This window comes from Grampus griseus (genome assembly GCF_964374135.1).
Source record: "Grampus griseus genome assembly, chromosome: 2".
Taxonomy (NCBI): Eukaryota; Metazoa; Chordata; class Mammalia; order Artiodactyla; family Delphinidae; genus Grampus; species Grampus griseus.
The window spans coordinates 29649085-29670566 of NC_139018.1; the positions used below are offsets into that span (position 1 = coordinate 29649085).

A 21482-nucleotide genomic window follows, 5' to 3' on the forward strand; every position below is an offset into this window, starting at 1 on the left:
AAACAAAGCGTTGTGCAGTGTTAGAATGGAAAGACTTAGAGATGGTCTGATGCAACTGCCATATGTTACAAATAGGGAAACCAAGTCCAGAAAGCTGTGGGATTTGTCTAAGGATGCACGGTGGGTTAGTATCAGAGCCAGGGCCAGACGCCAGGTCTGCAGAAGGCCACCCGCGCTGCTGGCCTCTGGCTCGGGAAGGGGTGGGGAGGGAAGCCCACCTGTGCTTGTCCAAGAGGAGCTTTTGGTGCCTAAATGTTGCAGGACCTGGGCCATCTGTGAAGCCACCACTTTTATCGCTTGAGCTTTGTGGAGCCATCACTGGCTCTTCTAGGCATTTAACATAGTCGTAGGGATAACACCCTACCCTGAGTACACAGGTCTGAGCTAGTGGCCTTTTGCAGTGTTCCCTGGGTTTTGTCCCAAGCTCATTCACAGCAGGACTTTTCTCACTTGGGGCTTCCTCCCACCCGGGGGATTGGTGTAGACGGTCCTCCACCCACCTTGATGGTTCTGCAGAGAGAAGACCGAGGGTTTTCAGGAAGGTGTGGAGGTCCCCAAACATCTGAACCGGTCTGGTAGGCTATGATTCTCTTGTCAAAATGGCCCTTGTTTGTATTTGTCTTGGCTCCAGCAGGACATAAGTTTCAACCTTAGATGGGCTGAATGGCAGAGAATTTGATGTCAGAGTGATTGTGGAGGTGTGGGCAGGATAAAGGTAGCAACAAGGGAGAGGGGGAGCCCTCCCCATCCTGAGTTCCAAGGAGCAGGGAGGACATTGGCTCCCAGGGGTAGCTGGATCTGGGAGGGAGGGTAGCCCGAGTGGGGTGGGCAGGGCACAGATCCCCACCTCCTCTCTTCTCACCCTCCGTCCTCCTGCCAGTGCCTCCCGATGGCCAAACTCCACCGGAAGCAGAGGGCAAGAGGCCATCGAGGTCAGCTCCAGGCACTGGGAGGGGTTGTGAATGGAGAATGACTAGCACGTCTTTGATTCTGTGTGTTTCGAAGTCAGACAGACCTGAGTTCAAATTCCGACTCTGCCATTTAGTGAATTGTTTCAATGCCCCCCAGACTCAGTTTCCTTCTCTGTAAAATGGGATGATAATCCCTACCTCCTGAGCTGTTGTGAGATTCAGTGTGAGAATGTGTGCCTGCCTGATAGTCTGTAAGTATGATGCCTTGGAGGCATCAGCAGGTGACAGGCACTGCTGGGTCGATTTTACAGAAGAGGAAGTCAAGCTGCAGAGAAAGGGAAGTGGTGTCCTCAGGGCTGTGTGTAAGTGCCACAGGGCAGAGCTGGGAAAGAGATGTGGCCCGGTGACTCCCAAGGTCCAGACTTTGTCTCTTGGACGCTCATCCTGTAATTGCTTTCAGTCGCTGCTTTCAGGCTCTCGGAAACCACTGGCTCAGATACCCACTGCGTGCTCCAAGTTGGGCTGATGAAAATGTGCCAGAGTCATTAAGTTATCAGTGGGGAAGGCAGCCGCTTCTCCCTGGCAGGAAGGATTCTGCTGTCTGCTGCAGCCGGCTTTGTTCACACAAACTGCCCCTGATTGTTCCTCCCTCCTCCCCCTTCTCCGCTTCCTCCCCCATCCTCATAAGGGGTGAGTGGTGTAGGGTTGGAGTGGGGTGGCAGAGGTGTGTTGTAAATATTCTGGGGTGGCACTGAAGGTATTCATAACTCCAGACAGGAGGTCCTGCCTGGCGAATGCAGCTCTGGATTGGGAAGTGGGCAAGCACTAATTCTGCAGCTTGACAGATGGATCTGCCCCAGGGGGAAGGAGAGAGGGGAAGGCAAGCTGGACCTTCCTCATTGTCACAGCCGTTCCTCTCCACGTGCATGGCGCCTGGAACACACAATCCAGGTGCGTGCTGCCAAGGTGAAAAGAAGGACCTGAGGCTGTGCACAGGCTTGTGCCTGGTCCCAGGGGTGATGGCTTCAGGGGCGCATGACGCCAAGGAGCTTGCCCTGGGGAGGGAGCCTGGAGTGGGAGGATGGGGGAGCAGCCCTCTCTGAATGCTTCAGCTGTCTTGGAGCTCAGTCTGATTCTGCACAAGAGTGGGGAGTGAGATTGCTGACGTGATAAAGGGATAGCAGATTGTTCTAATACTTTATTTCCAGAATGTATCTTTCCCAACATTCTTTTCCTTGCAACTCCATCACCCCAGACTTCAGAGGACAAACTACTAGTCCTCCCCACCCCCTTCCCTTTAGGGTTTATTCCCTTTGCGGATCCGCAGTGTTGACAATAGCAGCTGACGATGGCTGACGCTTACTGTGAGCCCTGTACTATTTTCAATGTATTCTCTCTCTTCTTTTTTTTTTTAACATCTTTATTGGGGTATAATTGCTTTACAATGGTGTGTTAGTTTCTGCTTTATAACAAAGTGAATCAGCTATACATATACATATGTTCCCATATCTCTTCCCTCTTGCGTCTCCCTCCCTCCCACCCTCCCTATCCCACCCCTCCAGGTGGTCACAAAGCACCGAGCTGATCTCCCTGTGCTATGCGGCTGCTTCCCACTAGCTGTCTACCTTACGTTTGGTAGTGTATATATGTCCATGCCCCTCTCTCACTTTGTCACAGCTTACCCTTCCCCCTCCCCATGTCCTCAAGTCCATGCTCTAGTAGGTCTGTGTCTTTATTCCCATCTTACCCCTAGGTTCTTCATGACCTTTTTTTTTTTCTTAGATTCCATATATATGTGTTAGCATATGGTATTTTTCTCTTTCTGACTTACTTCACTCTGTATGACAGACTCTAGGTCCATCCACCTCACTACATATAACTCAATTTTGTTTCTTTTTATGCCTGAGTAATATTCCATTGTATATATGTGCCACATCTTCTTTATCCATTCATCTGTTGAGGGACACTTAGGTTGCTTCCATGTCCTGGCTATTGTAAATAGAGCTGCAATGAACATATTGGTACATGACTCTTTTTGAATTATGGTTTGCTCAGGGTATATGCCCAGTAGTGGGATTGCTGGGTCATATGGTAGTTCTATTTGTAGTTTTTTAAGGAACCTCCATACTGTTCTCCATAGTGGCTGTATCAATTTACATTCCCACCAACAGTGCAAGAGGGTTCCCTTTACTCCACACCCTCTCCAGCATTTATTGTTTCTAGATTTTTGATGATGGCCATTCTGACTGGTGTGAGATGATATCGCATTGTAGTTTTGATTTGCATTTCTCTAATGATTAGTGATGTTGAGCATCCTTTCATATGTTTGTTGGCAGTCTGTATATCTTCTTTGGAGAAATGTCATTTTAGGTCTTCTGCCCATTTTTGGATTGGGTTGTTTGTTTTTTTGTTATTGAGCTGCATGAGCTGCTTGTAAAATTTGGAGATTAATCCTTTGTCAGTTGCTTTATTTGCAAATATTTTCTCCCATTCTGAGGGTTGTCTTTTGGTCTTGTTTATGGTTTCCTTTGCTGTGCAGAAGCTTTGAAGTTTCATTAGGTCCCATTTGTTTATTTTTATTTCCATTTCTCTAGGAGGTGGGTCCAAAAGGATCTTGCTGTGATTTATGTCATAGGGTGTTCTGCCTATGCTTTCCTCTAAGAGTTTGATAGTGTCTGGCCTTACATTTTGGTCTTTAATCCATTTTGAGCTTACTTTTGTGTATGGTGTTAGGGAGTGTTCTAATCTCATACTTTTACATGTACCTGTCCAGTTTTCCCAGCACCACTTATATGTATTCTCTCACATAGCCTCACAACTGTGCAGTAGGTGTGCTGTCATGATCATCCCCGTTTTCCAGAGAGGATGCTGAGGCACAGAGAGATTTAGCTACTCACCCAAGGTCACAGTCAGTCAGCAACGGAGCTGGGATTTGAACCCAGGCTGTTCGGATCTAGCCTACCCACGCATCAATACAGAGCCTGCCTCTCTGAAGGGAGGGTCGACCCAGACGAAGGGCCAGAGCTGTTGGTGGCACTAAAATGACCACTGCTGAGTGGCTAACCCCTCTGGCCAGGCTTCCTAGTTACCTCAGAGGGAAATTTTGCCCTCAACTAGAGCTGGCTGGGTCCTGCATTCACTGTGGCAGCTCTTACACGATCAATGTGGCTGTTTGGAATAACTTAGTCCCAGATCTCCACCCCCTGCCCCAAATGGTTTCCAAGGCCAGATGCATAATGCACAGGGCCCAGTGCAAAATGCAAATGAGGGCCCCTTTGTTTAATAGTATTAAAAATTTCAAGATGGCAAGAGCAAGGCGTTAAACTAAGTGTGGGACCCTTCCGAACCCAGGACCCTGTCTGAATGTACAGGTCACACGTCTACGAAGCTGGCTCACAAGTGTTCAGAGTGGCAGCGAGATGTGATGAAATACATATAGAAGGTGAGACAGTGCTAGATTTTCCTTCTCTTCCAAACCAGTCAAAGCAGGATTTCCAAGGCGTTTGTCTTCATCACAATGTAGCAGTCTGACCCAGATGCTCTTCAACCAAAATAAATCTTAGCAATCTCTCGTCCCTAGGATGAAGTCATCTGAGGGACTGGGACTTGGGTCAGCAGCTTTGTTTTGGGGTCAGGCATCTTGCTCCATGAACTCCAATCTCTCCTAACCCTGCCTCTCAAACTCCCCTCCCTCCTGCCTCCTTCCCTTTAGCCTACGGGCCTGATCAAGACCTGTTCTGTTAAAGGACAATCCCCACTCAGCCTCCCTGGACTCTTCAGTCCCATCTGCCCACCAGCTGACTCCTTCCCCTTCCACAGTCATGCTGGAAGGAATGGTCCTTCGGCCCCATCACCACTTCCTCATTCCCCAAAGCATCCTAGCTTCCTGTAGCCTTGCGTCATCCTACTTGAGGCTGTGGATTCCCTGCTCACTCAGGTGACCTGCTAATTGCCAAGCCCAGTGCTGTCTTCTGAGTCCCCAGCCTTCTCGGCCCTTCTGGGGCATCTGACGTTATCCTGGCTCTGCCTCTGTAAAATGGGGATGCGCGTGGCTGTGAGCTGATTTACTTGAAGCACCAGAACAGGCCTGGCACATGGTACATGCTCAGTAGCTGTTAGCAGGGGCCGTGACTGGTGGTGTCATCGTTTCTGTCACCTGGAAGCCCTGCTCCTCTGGCCTATGTTGCTCAGTCCTTTGTGAGTGTTTCTTAAAAATTTTAAATCGGTTTCTCTTTCTTCACCAGACTCTTTAAGATACCGGTGTTTTCTGAGTTCTGTCCTGTGTCCACCTTTCTTCTTTCTCTCCTCCTTCTCTCCTGGCACTTTTCTCTCCATATCCATCACTTCCACTGCCACCTGGCAACTCCAACATCCACATCTCTTTCCCAAGCACCAGGTGTATAAGCCAACCCCAGACTGAGCTCATTCCCTTCCTTCTTTAAATCTGATTTTCCTCCTACGTGCTTCCACCCAGTTGCCCAAGTCAGAAACCTAGGTATTTTTATTGCTTCCCTTAGCTGACATTGAGTGCAGGCCCCGAGCTCACCACTGGGGCTGCAGCAGTGTGCAGACACACAGGGCCTGCCATGCTTGCTGCTGGTGGGAGAGACACATACTGATACACGACTAGTCCTGGGAAGGTAACACACCAGTGTCCTAATTGTGATTGGAAAGACTGGAGAACTGAAGGATTGTGAAGCGTTCATCAGGCAAAGTGGGGCTGCGGGACATTCTGGGCAGAGGGAAGAGCTTGTGCAAAGGCTCTGTTGTGGAAGGAAAAATGTTTAAGAAACGAAAGGGCCAGTGGGCAGGAGGGCTGGGAAGGAGGCTTCGGGTGAGGCTGGGGGGCTGGATGGGGGCTGGATGGCGCGTGGCCAGGAAGGCCCAGTTCGTGGAAGTCATTTTGCGCTCCTCCTTTCTGCTGACTCCCACCCGCTCCCCCTTCTACCAGATTCTCTCTAACCTCTCTCCTACCCCAAAGTCCTCATTGTTCACACACGGAAAATTAAAGGAGCCTATTGCCACCTCCGAATCCATCTTCGCACTATAACCTTAAGCAGTATTTCTAAAATGTAAATCTGATTAAGTTGGTCCTCAGGATGCATACAGTCCTCCTCCCACTTCCCACTGTCAGGATAAAGTCCTGCCCACCTTCCTCTCCTTAGTCCCCCTCACACCCACCCCGATGCCCCCTTCCCAGTGGCTTTACTGAATATCCTGCAGTTCCCCAAAGGTGCTGGCGGGACGTGCTTTGGTGCCCGCATGCCCTCCTCCTTTGTCTGCCTGGTGATGTCCTGCTCTCTCACAAGCTGCAGCTCATCCACCTGCTCTGGGAAGCCATCCTCGCACCCCACTTAAGCCCGTGAGCTGGCCCCTCCTCTTTGCGGGGCACAGGCTCGCATTGGTGCATTTATCCCACCTCCCTCCTTGCTAGTTGACGTGTATATCTCCTCTGCTAGACTTCGGACTCCTGGAGGGAGGGGACTGGGGCTCATTTGTCTTTGTCCTCTGGTGCTTCAAGGCTGGGTACACATTAGGTGTTTAATAAATGTTTCCTTGAAGACCTGGTGATGAAGGAATGACATGATATAAGCAGGTGGAGAAAAATGAAGCTCCACCTGGAAAGCTCTGCATACAGGGATTGTGGTTAAGGGGTCTGGCTTCCAGGGCCACTGTGGGCTGTCCGCTTCTGTTTCCTCTAATAACTGAACACAGGTCTCAGGGCTGCCTCCTGCTGCCCCCTCCTGCCACCTCCATCCATCCAGAAGGGCAGGCGCATGCAGGGCGGGCAGAGTTAAGCCTCAATGTATTCAATCTTCTAGCAGAGTGGTTCTCAAACTGTAGTGTGTATTGGAATCACCTGCAGGCCCTGTTAAAACACAGATTGCCTGGCCCTACCCTGAGACTTTCCGCTTCGGTAGGTCCGGGGTGGAGCCCAAGAAACTGCATCTCTACCAACTTCCCAGGTGATGCAGATGGGGCTGGTCTGGTGACTACTCTTTGAGAATCTCTCTTTTAGCAAAAGGATCTGCTCTAAAACTTTCTATGGTATTGGGGAAGGAGATATGGGAAGCTTTTTGCTTGGGTTTGGTTTTGTAGGTTTTAAGAACTATTAGTGTGAGATTAATGTGGATAGATGGAGCCAATTCTACACACTTACCTCCTCTCCCAGCTCCTCGCTTTCCTACAAAACGTTTCTGTGTTCACTCATCAACTATTCAGTGGGCATGTTTTGAAGGTGTAAAATGTGCATGGCAGCACGGCAGGTGGAGTTGTTGACATCAAGGTGAAATCGATGTGACACTGTCCTTAAGAGAGGCCCTCCAGTGCAGTCATAACCGTAATTCAAGGAGGTCAAAGAAGAAATGCCTACTCGGGTGGGTAGTGAGTTCCCCATCAGTGGAGTTGTTCCAGGAAGGCATCTAGAGTGTTCGTGGGAATAAAACAATTTGATAGTCAGTTAGACCAGGATCTTAAAATCCTGGAATTCTGTGATTAAGGAAGACGGTGGTAATTGACACAAGAAAATGAAACAAATAAACAAATAAAATACTGTGGAGTGTGCAGTAGGGAGATCTGCAGAGGCAGCTGAGGCTTCCCCATATAAATACTGACATTATTGGCCTTATTTTTAATAAACATTTATTCCTCACCAGCAATATTCCTTGTAATGAAATGAATTTATATCCAGTGACCCCATAATTTGCTGTTTATTGACCTTAGATCATTTAAAAGTTAAATAGAAAAAGTCACAAGCAGGCCCACGGTGTGCCTCAGGGGTCTCCTTAGGTCCCACTTCCTGAGCCAAATGGAATTGAGTTGTGTAGTGACATGTTATTATTATTATTTTTTGCAATATTTATGAGAGAGAGAGAGAGAGAGAGGGAGAGAGAGGGAGAGAGGAGCCAATTGTAGGACTTGAATTTATAGTCACTAGGTCACCAGCTTGGTCACCAACTTGATCACCAACATGAATTTCAGACTCTCACCTTCTTAAGAAAGTCCAGCCAATTCCCAGATTCCATAGGAGAGGTAAGGGTCAAAGTCCCTCTTTCAAGGGGGGTATAGCACTTAAGATGTGGAAGACCACACTGAAGCCCCTTGCCCCTCACTACTGTTTATTGAGCATCTATTAGGTGTTGGGTACTGAGTGAGATACTTTACAAATATTATTTATAATCCCTCAAGGTAAGTAATACCATCATCATTTTCAGATTTAAAAAAAGGTACAGGGCTTCCCTGGTGGCACAGTGGTTGAGAATCTGCCTGCCAATGCAGGGGACACGGGTTCGAGCCCTGGTCTGGGAAGATCCCACATGCCGCGGAGCAACTAGACCTGTGAGCCACAACTACTGAGCCTGCATGTCTGGAGACTGTGCTCCGCAGCAAGAGAGGCCGCGACAGTGAGAGGCCCGCGTACTGCGATGAAGAGTGGCCCCCGCTTGCCGCAACTAGAGAAAGCCCTTGCACAGAAACGAAGACTCAACACAGCCAAAATTAAATAAATAAATATATTTTAAAAAAAAAAGGCACAAAGAGATTATGTATCTTGTCCAATTTCACACAGAACTCCTTAATTTATTTTTGGAAGTCAGCACAATTATGCAATTGAAAATCATGGTAAAAGGCCCAAAATTATTTATCTATCTCAAGTCTGAGTATAGACGCAAAATGCAAAATTAGAAAGTAGAATGCAGCAGTATATCAAATAGATAATACACCCTGACCAAATGGAGTACATTCTAGGAATGCAAGAATGGCTCAATAGTAGGAAGCATTAGGAAATCAACATAATTCACCATATCAGCAAACTAAAAGAGAGTCATATATTAGTAGATGCTGAAAGGACAGCTGGTAAAATTCTCCTGTAATAAAACTCTAACTCAGGAATAAGAAGAACTACTTAAACTTGATAAAGACTAAAAACTAGCTACATATATCATTCTAAACAGTGAACCACTAAATCCAATTTCACTACAATTGGAAAAGCTTGCTTTTGCTATTTTAAAATATTGTCTTGGTGATTCTTACAAATGAATTAAGCTAAGAAGATACAATAGTTTACATATATATGAGAAAGAAGAGATGACAATATCCATTTTTGCCAATGGTTATAATACCTGAAAAACCTAAGAGAATCTAGTAAGAAAGGAAACCCCACCAGAAATAATAAGGGTAGGGGGTAAGAGGGGTGGGTAACAGCTCTTCTCTATACTGTGGAGGTCATGCAGCTGGTCAACTTTGGCACCTGGAAGTGGGATTTGAACCCGTGTCTGATGAGGAACTCTGTACTCTTTCCACCTTGTGAAGTGTTTACACTCACTGCTAAAACCCAGTCATGTGAAGCGAGAGTCTCTTAAAGCTGGCAACCTCCGCTACTCCAGCAGATCCGGTGGGGTTTGCTCTGCTGGGGAGAGGTGGGGACAAGATGAGAGGGTTGGCATGAGATTTTTACTGGAAGACCCTTGTGGCTTCTGCTACCAGCAGTGCCATCCCTCCACGGGCTGAGATATTGGGCTTTGTGACAGGGAGGGTGGTGGCAGTGGTCTAGTCTTAGCCATTTAGGTACTGAGCAGCCGACCAAGGGAGCTGCCCCTTTCTTCTTCTCGGGTCCAAGAAATCATATTTGTGTTACTTGTTGCCTTTGTCTCCTACTGTCCACCTGAGGGGTGGTGCCTGCTAGGACACGTGTTTAGAGATTCGGGATATCAGAGGCTTCCCGGGCCATCAAGGGCACAAGCTCTTGGTTGCGACGTCTACCAAGGATGCCTCAGATTCATAGTTTTAATGGTGGAGGTGGAATGTGTTTTTCTGGCACAGAATCACTGGGTGGTAGATCAAAAATATGATCCGTATAAAGCTTTTGTACTTCGTACAGAGTCAACCACAGGGTGGTGGAAGGAGTACTGCACAGGAATCCAGGAGACCTGGGTTCCAGTGGCTCTGCCACAGCCAGCTGTGTGTTCCCAGGCAAATCACTTAAGCTTGCTGGGCCTCACTTGCTTCATCTGTGCCATGGGGTGTTGGCCTAAATAGACTCCCAGTGCCTTTTAACTTCAAAGTTATAATAAGTGTCACCCTTACCAAAGTTATAATACTTATCACCCTTACCACTGTTCTCAGTGCTTTGCATAGAGATTAACTCATCATAACAACCGAAGAGCTAAGTACTACTGTTATGCTTATTTTCCCTCTGAAGAAACTGAGGCACATAGAGTGCAAGTGACTTTCCCAGGGTCTCACAGCTAGGAAATGATGGTACACAGCTCAACTTCCGTCTTCTCTGGTTTTTCTTTACCTGGGTTCTTTTCTTTACTTGTCGCAGCGGTGCTGGTGCTGGGGTGAGGGTCGGGGGCTGTTGGGAGTGGGAGACACTTTTTCGGGGAAACCCAGCTCTGGGGTGGATGGATGGGAGTCACTGCCTGGGAGAATGATGGCCGTAGCTGCAGAGATTGCTAACATTTGCGTTTTCCCTTCCTTTCCTCTTTTCCTCTCTAGTCTGCGGCAAACGCTATAAAAACCGGCCGGGACTCAGCTACCACTACGCTCACACCCACCTGGCCAGCGAGGAGGGGGATGAGGCCCAAGACCAGGAGACCCGGTCCCCACCCAACCACAGAAACGAGAACCACAGACGTGAGTTCCCAGTTGTTGGGTTGGGGGAGTGATGAGGTAGCTGGGCAGGGCGATGGAGCATTCCTTTTTGTTCACCTCGGGCATCTTCTGGTGGCACCTGTTGATTGGTCTCAAGGACCTGTGGTGAGTTGGCTATTTCAGCGCAGCCACAGTTGCCCCTGTGGGTCAGCTGAGCCTGAAGCTTAGAGTGAGCTGGGCAGGGGTGGCACACCCAGCTCTGTTCCTAGAGGATGGGAGGTAAGTGTTAAGGCGGAAGAGAAACATCCTTACCTGGCCATTGTCAAATGCCAGACCTGCTACTCCTTTCCCTCAGCTCCAGAAGATCCATTCACAGCTGCTAACCTGAGGTGGGCAAAGCTGTGGGGTGCGTCAGTTCAGGCAGCCATTCCAAATGTCTCCTTGGCCACCAAGGGACATAGAATATTCTTGCTTCATTGTCTCAGCTCTTAGAGGGTCACACTTTTGGTAAGGGCTCTCCTACCTTAGAAATATGGCCCTGGAGCCTCCATGCTCTTCACTTGAGCACTCAGTCAGCAAACATGACCTGGGTATACTTGTCACTTGGGATGTTGGGCTCTGAAGACCCAAAATAATCCTGAAGATTTGTGTTTCCATTTCTATTCTTTCTTTCCTTCCTCAACTTCTAGTTATGACTTAGGGAGTCACAAAGGGCTTAGCATTCACCATGTGACTTCCCTCTACAACATTCCGTATGGCTTCTGGTCCACCCCCAAATCAGGATGGGATGGGATAATGGGACCTTTAGGGCTTGCTTCAAGATGTGGGTCATTCTAGGATCATGGGGTGAAGAAGAACTGTGGACATGGCACGTGTTTGTTGTTTTTTTTTAACATCTTTATTGGAGTATAATTGCTTTACAATGGTGTGTTAGTTTCTGCTGTATAACAAAGTGAATCAGCTACACGTATACATATATTCCCATATACCCTCCCTCTTGCATCTGCCTCTCACCCTCCCTATCCCATGCCTCTAGGTGGTCACAAAGCACTAAGCTGATCTCCCTGTGCTATGCGGCTGCTTCCCACTAGCTATCTATTTTACGTTTGGTAATGTATATATGTCCATGCCACTCTCACTTCAACCCAGCTTACCCTGCCCCCTCCCCATGTCCTCAAGTCCATACTCTGTATCTGTGTCTTTATTTCTGTCCTGCCCCTAGGTTCTTCAGAACCTTTTTTTTTTTTAGATTCCATATATATGTGTTAGCATATGGTATTTGTTTTTCCCTTTCTGACTTACTTCACTCTGTACGACTGACTCTAGGTCTATCCACCACACTACAAATAACTCAATTTAGTTCCTTTTTATGGCTGAGTAATATTCCACTGTATATATGTGCCACATCTTCTTTATCCATTTATCTGTTGAGGGACACTTAGGTCGCTTCCATGTCCTGGCTATTGTAAATAGTGCTGCAATGAACATATTGGTACATGACTCTTTTTGAATTATGGTTTTCTCAGGGTATATGTCCAGTAGTGGGATTGCTGGGTCATATGGTAGTTCTATTTGTAGTTTTTTAAGGACCGTCCATACTGTTCTCCATAGTGGCTGTATCAATTTACATTCCCACCAACAGTGTAAGAGGGTTCCCTTTTCTCCACACCCTTTCCAGCATTTATTGTTTGTAGATTTTTTGATGATGGCCATTCTGACAGGTGTGAGGTGATACCTCATTGTAGTTTTGATTTGCATTTCTCTAATGATTAGTGATGTTGAGCATCCTTTCATGTGTTTGTTGGCAATCTGTATATCTTTGCAGAAATGTCTGTTTAGGTCTTCTGCCCATTTTTGGATTGGGTTATTTGTTTTTTGGATATTGAGCTGCATGAGCTGCTTGTATATTTTGGACATTAATCCTTTGTCAGTTGCTTTGTTTGCAAATATTTTCTTCCATTCTGAGGGTTGTCTTTTCGTCTTGTTTATGGTTTCATTTGCTGTGCAAGAGCTTTTAAGTTTCATTAGATCCCATTTGTTTATTTTCATTTTTATTTCCATTTCTCTAGGAGGTGGGTCCAAAATGATCTTGCTGTGGTTTATGTCATAGAGTGTTCTGCCTATGTTTTCCTCTAAGAGTTCTATAGTGTCTGGCCTTACATTTAGGTCTTTAATCCATTTGTTTTTGTGTGTGGTGTTAGGGAGTGTTCTAATTTCATTCTTGTACATGTAGCTGTCCAGTTTTCCCAGCACCGCTTATTGAAGAGGCTGTCTTTTCTCCATTGTATATTCTTGCCTCCTTTATCAAAGATAAGGTGACCATATGTGGGTTTATCTCTGGGCTTTCTATCCTGTTCCATTGATTTATAATTCTGTTTTTGTGCCAGTACTATACTGTCTTGATTACTGTAGCTTTGTAGTATAGTCTGAAGTCAGGGAGCCTGCTTCCTCCAGCTCTGTTTTTCTTTCTCAAGATTGCTTTGGCTATTCGGGATCTTTTGTGTTTCCATACAAATTGTGAAATTTTTTGTTCTATTTCTGTGAAAAATGCCATTGGTAGTTTGATAGGGATTGCATTGAATCTGTAGATTGCTTTGGGTAGTATAGTCATTTTCACAATGTTGGTTCTTCCCATCCAAGAACATGGTATATCTCTCCATCTGTTTGTATCATCTTTAATTTCTTTCATCAGTGTCTTATAGTTTTCTGCATACAGGTCTTTTGTCTCCTTACTAGGTTTATTCCTAGGTATTTTATTCTTTTTTTTGCAATGGTAAGTGGGAGTGTTTCCTTAATTTCTCTTTCACATTTTTCATCATTAGTGTATAGGAATGCAAGAGATTTCTGTGCATTAATTTTGTATCCTGCTACTTTACCAAATGAATTGATTAGCTCTAGTAGTTTTCTGGTAGCCTCTTTAGGATTCTCTATGTATAGTATCATGTCATCTGCAAACAGTGACAGCTTTACTTCTTCTTTTCCGATTTGGATTCCTTTTATTTCTTTTCCTTCTCTGATTGCTATGGCTAAAACTTCCAAAACTATGTTGTATAATAGTGGTGAGAGTGGGCAGCCTTGTCTTGTTCCTGATCTTAGAGGAAATGGTTTCAGTTTTTCACCATTGAGAACAATGTTGGCTGTGGGTTTGTCATATATAACCTTTATTATGTTGAGGTAAATTCCCTCTATGCCTACTTTCTGCAGGGTTTTTATCATAAATAGGTGTTAAATTTTGTCAAAAGCTTTTTCTGCATCTGTTGAGATGATCACATGGTTTTTATTCTTCAATTTGTTAATATGGTTTATCACATTGATTGATTTGCATATATTGCATTCCTGGGATAAACCCCACTTGATCATGGTGTATGATCCTTTTAATGTGCTGTTGGATTCTGTTTGCTAGTATTTTGTTGAGGATTTTTGCATCTATGTTCATCAGAGATATTGGCCTGTAGTTTTCTTTCTTTGTGACATCTTTGTCTGTTTTGGTATCAGGGTGATGGTGGCCTCATAGAATGAGTTTGGGAGTGTCCCTCCCTCTGCTATATTTTGGAAGAGTTTGAGAAGGATAGGTGTTAGCTCTTCTCTAAATGTTTGATAGAATTTGCCCGTGAAGCCATCTGGTCCTGGGCTTTTGTTTGTTGGAAGATTTTTAATCACAGTCTCAATTTCAGTGCTTGTGATTGGTCTGTTCATATATGCTATTTCTTCCTTGTTCAGCCTTGGAAGGTTGTGCTTTTCTAAGAATTTGTCTATTTCTTCCAGGTTGTCCATTTTATTGGCATATAGTTGCTTGTAATAATCCCTCATGATCCTTTGTATTTCTGCAGTGTCAGTTGTTACTTCTCCTTTTTCATTTCTAATTATTTTGATTTGAGTCTTCTCCCTTTTTTTCTGATGAGACTGGCTAATCGTTTATCAATTTTGCTTATCTTCTCAAAGAACTAGCTTTTTGTTTTATTGATCTTTGCTATCGTTTCCTTCATTTCTTTTTCAATTATTTCTGATCTGATCTTTATGATTTTTTTCCTTCTGCTAACTTTTGGGTTTTTTTGTTCTTCTTTCTCTAATTGCTTTAGGTGTAAGATTAGGTTGTTTAGTTGAGATGTTTCTTGAGGTAGGATTGTATTGCTATAAACTTCCCTTTTAGAACCGCTTTTGCTGCATCCCATAGGTATTGGGTCATCGTGTTTTCATTGTCATTTGTTTCTAGGTATTTTTGATTTCCTCTTTGATTTTTTCAGTGATCTCTTGGTTATTAGTAGTGTATTGTTTAGCCTCCATGTGTTTGTATTTTTTACAAGTTTTTTCCTGTAATTGATATCTAGGCTTATAGTGTTGTGGTTGGAAAAGATACTTGACATGATTTCAATTTTCTTAAATTTACCAAGCCTTGATTTGTGGCCCAAGGTATGATTTATCCTGGAGAATGTTCCTTCAGCACTTGAGAAGAAAGTGTATTCTATTGTTTTTGGATGGAATGTCCTATAAATATCAATTAAGTCCATCTTGTTTAATGTGTCATTTAAAGCTTGTGTTTCCTTATTTATTTTCATTTTGGATGATCTGTCCATTGGTGAAAGTGGGGTGTTAAAGTCCCCTACTATGATTGTGTTACTGTTGATTTCCCCTTTTATGGCTGTTAGTATTTGCCTTATGTATTGAGTTGCTCCTGTGTTGGGTGCATAAATATTTACAATTGTTATATCTTCTTCTTGGATTGATCCCTTGATCATTATGTAGTGTCCTTCTTTGTCTCTTGTAATAGTCTTTATTTTAAAGTCTATTCTCTCTGATATGAAAATTGCTACTCCAGGTTTCTTTTGATTTTCATTTGCATGGAATATCTTTTTCCATCCCCTCACTTTCAGTTTGTATGTGTCCCTAGGTCTGAAGTGGGTCTCTTGTAGGCAGCATATATATGAGTCTTGTTTTTGTATCCATTCAGCCAGTCTGGGTCTTTTGGTTGGAGCATTTAATCCATTTACATTTAAGGTAATTATCGATATGTATGTTCCTATTACCATTTTCTTAATTGTTTTGGATTTGTCATTGTAGGTCTTTTCCTTCTCTTGTATTTCCTGCCTAGAGAAGTTCCTGTAGCATTTGTGGTAAAGCTGGTTTGGTGGTGCTGAATTCTCTTAGCTTTTGCTTGTCTGTAAAGTTTTTAATTTCTCCATCAAATCTGAATGAGATCCTTGCTGGGTAGAGTAATCTTGTTTGTAGTTTTTCCCCTTTCATCACTTTAAGTATGTCCTGCCACACCCTTCTGGCTTGCAGAGTTTCTGCTGAAAGATCAGCTGTTAAGCTCATGGGATTCCCTTGTATATTATTTGTTGCTTTTCCCTTGCTGCTTTTAATATTTTTTCTTTGTATTTAATTTTTGATAGTTTGATTAATATGTGTCTTGGCGTGTTTCTCCTTGGATTTATCCTGTATGGGACTCTCTGCGCTTCCTGGGCTTGATTGACTATTTCCTTTCCCATATTAGGGAAGTTTTCAACGATAATCTCTTCAGTATTTTCTCAGTGCCCTTTTTTTTTCTCTTCTTCTTCTTCTGGGATCCCTATAATTCGAATGTTGGTGCATTTAATGTTGTCCCAGAGGTCTCTGCGACTGTCCTCAATTATTTTCATCCTTTTATCTTTATTCTGCTCTGCGGTAGTTATTTCCACTATTTCATCTTCCAGGTCACTTATCCGTTCTTCTGGCTCAGTTATTCTGCTATTGATTCCTTCTAGAGAATTTTTAATTTCATTTTTTGTGTTGTTCATCATTGTTTGTTTGCTCTTTAGTTCTTTTAGGTCCTTGTTAAACGTTTCTTGTGTTTTCTCCATTGTATTTCCAAGATTTTGGATCATCTTTACTATCATTACTCTGAATTCTTTTTCAGGTAGACTGCCTATTTCCTCTTCATTTGTTTGGTCTGGTGGGTTTTTACCTTGCTCCTTCATCTGCTGTGTATTTCTCTGTCCTCTCATTTTCCTTAACTTACTGTGTTTGAGGTCTCCTTTTCACAGGCTGCAGGTTCATAGTTCCCATTGTTTTTGGTGTCTGCCCCCAGTGGGTAATGTTGGTTCAGTGGGTTGTGTAGGCTTCCTGGTGGAGGGGACTGGTGCCTGTGTTCTGATGGATGAGGCTGGATCTTGCCTTTCTGGTGGCAGGACCGCATCCAGTAGTGTGTTTTGGGGTGTCTGTGAACCTATTATGATTTTAGGCAGCCTCTCTGCTAATGGGTGGGGTTGTGTTCCTGTCTTGCTAGTTGCTTGGCATGGGGTGTCCAGCAGTGGATCTTGCTGGTCATTGAGTGGAGGTGGGTCTTAGCATTGAGCTGGAGTTCTCCGAGAGTGCTCTCGCTGACTGATATTACGAGGGGCTGGGAGGTCTCTGGTGGACCAATGTCCTAAACTCGACTCTGCCACCTCAGAGGCTCAGGCCTGACACCTGGCTGGAGTACCAAGACCCTGTCAGCCACATGCTGGGTCATCCTGGAGAAGATGGACTGAAGCCAGGAGAAAGCTAGAGGATGGGAGACCTGTCAGAAGGCTTGTTTGATGAAATCAGGCCCAGAGTGGTGACATTCTTTACCCAGGCTCTACTCGTGAAGGGGAAAGCCGAAGCCGAGCACATGCTTTCACAGCCGAGGCATGTGTGAGCGCGGATTCATGCCATGTGTTTTTAATTTTGCTCAAAGGATTTTGTGGTAGATGCTCTTAAATTGAACAATTCAGTGTAATTAAAGGGATCAGACTTTTAATAATGTTTAGACTCTAGGGTTTGAGGGTGATTCCTGTGCATTTCAGTCAATCAGCTCAATTAGCTGATGTCAATTGGCTGCCTTCACCAAATATTTGAAACAATGAACACACCTTGGCCAAAACCTTTCTTTGGATTAGTGTGGGTTTTCCCCTAATCCCCACCCCCATTGCCTCCTGTCTTAGTTTCCTTGGCTGCTATAACAAAATACCAAAGACTGGCTGGCTTAAAGAATAGAAATTTGGGGGCTTCCCTGGTGGCGCAGTGGTTGAGAGTCTGCGTGCCGATGCAGGGGACATGGGTTCGTGCCCCGATACAGGAAGATCTCACATGCCGCGGAGCGGCTGGGCCTGTGAGCCATGGCCGCTGAGCCTGCGCGTCTGGAGCCTGTGCGTCCGGAGCCTATGCTCCGCAACGGGAGAGGCCACAATGGTGAGAGGCCCATGTACGGCAAAAAAAAAAAAAAAAAAAAAAGAATAGAAATTTGTTTTCTCACAGTTCGGGAGGCTGGAAGTCCCAGATCAATGTGCCATCAGGGTTAGTTCCTCAGGGGCCTCTCTCCTTGGCTTGCAGGCGGCTGCCCTCTTGCTGCCTCTTCACATGGTCATCCCTCTGTGCACGTGTACTTCCAAAGTCTCTTTGTGTCCAAATTTCCTCTTCCTTTTTTTTAAAAAATAAATTTATTTATTTTATTTTTGGCTGCATTGGGTCTTCATTGCTGCATGCGGGCTTTCTCTAGTTGTGGCGAGCGGGGGCTACTCTTCATTGCAGTGCACTGGCTTCTCAATGCGGTGGCTTCTCTTGTTGCAGAGCACAGACTCTAGGCACGTGGGCTTCAGTAGTGTGGCATGCAGTCTCAGTAGTTGTGGCACACGGGCTTAGTTGCTCTGAGGCATGTGGGATCTTCCCGGACCAGGGCTTGAACCCATGTCCCCTGCATTAGCAGGTGGAGTCTTAACCACTGCACCACCAGGGAAGTCCCCAGATTTCCTCTTTTTATAAGGACACCAGTCAGAGTGGATTAAGGCCCATTCTAACAGTCTCATTTTAACTTTTGCTCTTTCATCACCTCTTTAAAGGCCGTAGATCCAAATATAGTCATGTCCTGAGGTACTGGGCGTTAGGGCTTCAACATATGAATTTGGGGGGGGCACAGTTCAGGCCATAACACCTTCTTTAATTCTTGCTCTCTTTCAGGGTTCAAGCCTCTCATGTGACAGACCCTTTGTTTTCTTACCAACTACTGTCATCTGGACAGAACCTGAAAAGCAGGCAGGAGGTGCCCACCTCCCTGTGCCAGCTTCTGAATAGCTATGATCCTGAGGTCTCTACCTGCCCCCTGGGGAGAGGTTCCCTTGGTCCAGTCACCCTTGTCTTCCAGAAAGGAAAATGTATTGACCTGTACTGGTCAGCTGGTTTTTGCATTTCCCTGTCTCTCCTCTTATCCCTTCTCTGATTTAAGTGGCGAAGGCATAGCTATTGTCTCATGCTGCGAGGAGTCCGAGAATGATCTCCTTTGATTTGGGTTGCTGTCTGGAAAGTGTTTACTAGTGATGGTTGCTCTCTCTAAAGTATTTATTAGCTTGGTATTATTTCTCACTTCCCCCAGTGCTGGCTTATCTCCTTTACATCTCTTCTCAAATGTCAGTCCGTTTTGTCCCTGTGTATAGGTGCTTTCCTTGAGCCGTGGGGTTTGGAGTGCTTCTCTTTGGTCTGGGTCTCTTTCATGTGTGTGCACGGTGATAGCAGCCACAGAGGAAGGTTCCTTGTGACCCCCAAGTACACCGCGGACCCCCAGTGGGTCCAGGGGGTCTCCTCCTTAGCCATTCCTGTGGGCCCCTCCTGCCTGTCTGTTGACTTCCAAGATGGGCACTGGCCCCTATTTTTCTTTCTCCACCAGGATCTCCTCACGCAGGTTGTGGGTCCGTGTCTTCTGTCTCTTCATGTCTTCACCGTGAGGCCAGGCAGCCTTGCTTAGGGAGGAAGCTGCATCTTTTCTCCTGGTTGGAGACGCATCCCTAAGTATCCGGCCGTGTGTTCTCTCTCTGTGGGTTTGCCAGTGAGCACTCCCACCCCAGCCCCCCTCGACTCCCCTTCCCCTCTCCCTGCTGATGAGAAATTGGGTTCTTCATAAAGGATCATCCAACTACCCAAGGGATTTAAACTGCATAGAGGACTTCCCTGGTGGTTCAGTGGTTAAGACTCCCCACTTGTACTGCAGGGGACACGGGTTCGATCCCTGGTTGGGGAATTAAGATCCCGCATGCTGCGCGGTGAGGCCACATACACACAGATGCACACAGACACACACACATACAAAAAACTGCATAGAAAAGAATAGCTGTACCTGATCTCATCTGGGGTCTTCTCACACGAGGAAGGTTCCAGAACCCTCACAAACACCTTTTTTTTTTTTTTTTTTTTTTGCGGTACGCGGGCCTCTCACTGCTGTGGCCTCTCCCGTTGCGGAGCATAGGCTCCAGACGCACAGGCTCAGCAGCCATGGCTCATGGGCCCAGCTGCTCCGCGGCATGTGGGATCTTCCCAGACCGGGGCACGAACCCGTGTCCCCTGCATCGGCAGACGGACTCTCAACCACTGCGCCACCAGGGAAGCCCTACAAACACCATTTTAATGACATCTCCTCACGAGGCCTCTGAGAAGTCTGTGATTAGCTCTAATTTTACTAGCGGGGAGGGTACGGCAGAAAGGCCCTCAATGTCCATAGAAGCCCTCCCTTTCCTCTTCCCCAATTTCTTTGGATAAATCCAAGAGACAGCGGCTTTTCCCAGGTTCCCTGCACCACAAACACCAGCAATCTGTTTGCTTCTCTGAATGTGTGCTCTGTTCCCTCCCACATTCCCCTGGTGAGCGGCCCCCCAACCATTTTCTCGCGAGTGCTAATTGCCAGCATCATTAATAGCAGTCATTAGCTGCTCCCACTGTTTGGGGAGGGGGTGGGCCCCCACCCGTCCTGCCCTAAATGCCACTGGCGCTCTGTGGTGAATTGAATGCGACAGCTCTGCAGCACCCTAAGGTCTCCGCTTTGTGATCCTCCCTTGGCAAGGTTTCTGGAGTGGGGGAGGGAGGCAAGAGAGCTTGACCCAAGAGGCTAATCTGCAGGTCCCCCAGGAAAAGTTCTGGATGCCAGTGAGGTGGGAATGCTGACTTTTCCCTCTTGAGCAGAGCTGCAGCGGGAACCCCGCTGCTGGTGAGCACAGGCCTATGGGAAAAATAGCCCTACAGACTCAGGAGTTGTCAATGTCACGGGCATCTGCATTTGCACCACCTGCAGCAGTAGAGACCTTTTGACTTTGGTCCTCCTGCTGTCCCTTGCTGCATCCCCCCGGCTGTGTCTCCAGCAAAGCCCATTGCTCATCCTTGCTCCCGCTGCTGCTGAAAGGGCAGAGCGGAGTGCTGGAGCCAGCACTGACTGCCCCCCGCCCTCCACCCCCCGCCATGCTGCCCTGTGCTACCAGCTCAGCACTCGACTGCCATTCCTCCCACCCTCCGCCCCCTCCCAGCTGACGTTCTCCCGCCTTTGTTCCTCTCCTAGTCTCTCATTTTCTCCTGAATATACACTGTTTGTCTCCTTGGTAGGTTTGTCCCCTTTCCTTTGTGTCCTGACCTCTCTGTCTCAACTCCAGGCAGCCCGGGGATGCTTGGAGCTCAGACACTCCCGCTTGGGAGATAGGATTTTCTGATGGGGTCTTCCCTGCCTGAGCTGCTGCCCTTCTCCTCCCTGTGGGAGGCTAGATTCTTCCTTCTTCTGTTTCTCTGACCACCTTCATCTGCTTTCTACAAATGAAATCACTGTGTGTGTGCACATGCGTGTATACGTGCATACATATAGATACACACACACATAGGCTACATATATATGAATAAAAGGAGGGAGGGTTTGGGCAGGTTAGGACTCTGAGAGGTGCCACTCAGAGGCATCCTGTGTGACTCCTTAAATGTCACCTTGGTAAACAGGGTAGCAGAAAGAGCACTGGGTTAGAATTCAAAACTCCTTTGACACGGGCTCACAATGTCAAAGCTCTTCTTGAATTTCTTTTTACCTTCTCTGCACAGTGGGAATCTATTATAGACGATGTTTTTAAGGTACCTTTTTTGGGGGGTGGGTATGGGGATGTCTGAGGTCATGGACCTGTATGAAAAAGCTGTGTGAATAAATTCAGTCTGATACATTCATCTGTCCATCCATCGATGTATCCA

The 21482-nt window shown here is 46.1% G+C and overlaps 1 protein-coding gene across 2 annotated transcripts in view; it reads left to right on the forward strand.

The window, feature by feature from the left end:
- DPF3 (double PHD fingers 3) overlaps positions 1-21482 on the forward strand; it is a gene marked incomplete at both ends in the record, with an annotated part of 255039 nt that overhangs the window by 165563 nt on the left and 67994 nt on the right. For both annotated transcript variants that reach the window (XR_014296384.1, XM_082648770.1), the window contains one exon: positions 10410-10547. Coding sequence is in view for 1 of the 2 variants with exons in the window: in XM_082648770.1 (XP_082504896.1) it covers positions 10410-10547 (138 nt within the window). The remainder of the gene's footprint in view (positions 1-10409; positions 10548-21482) is intronic.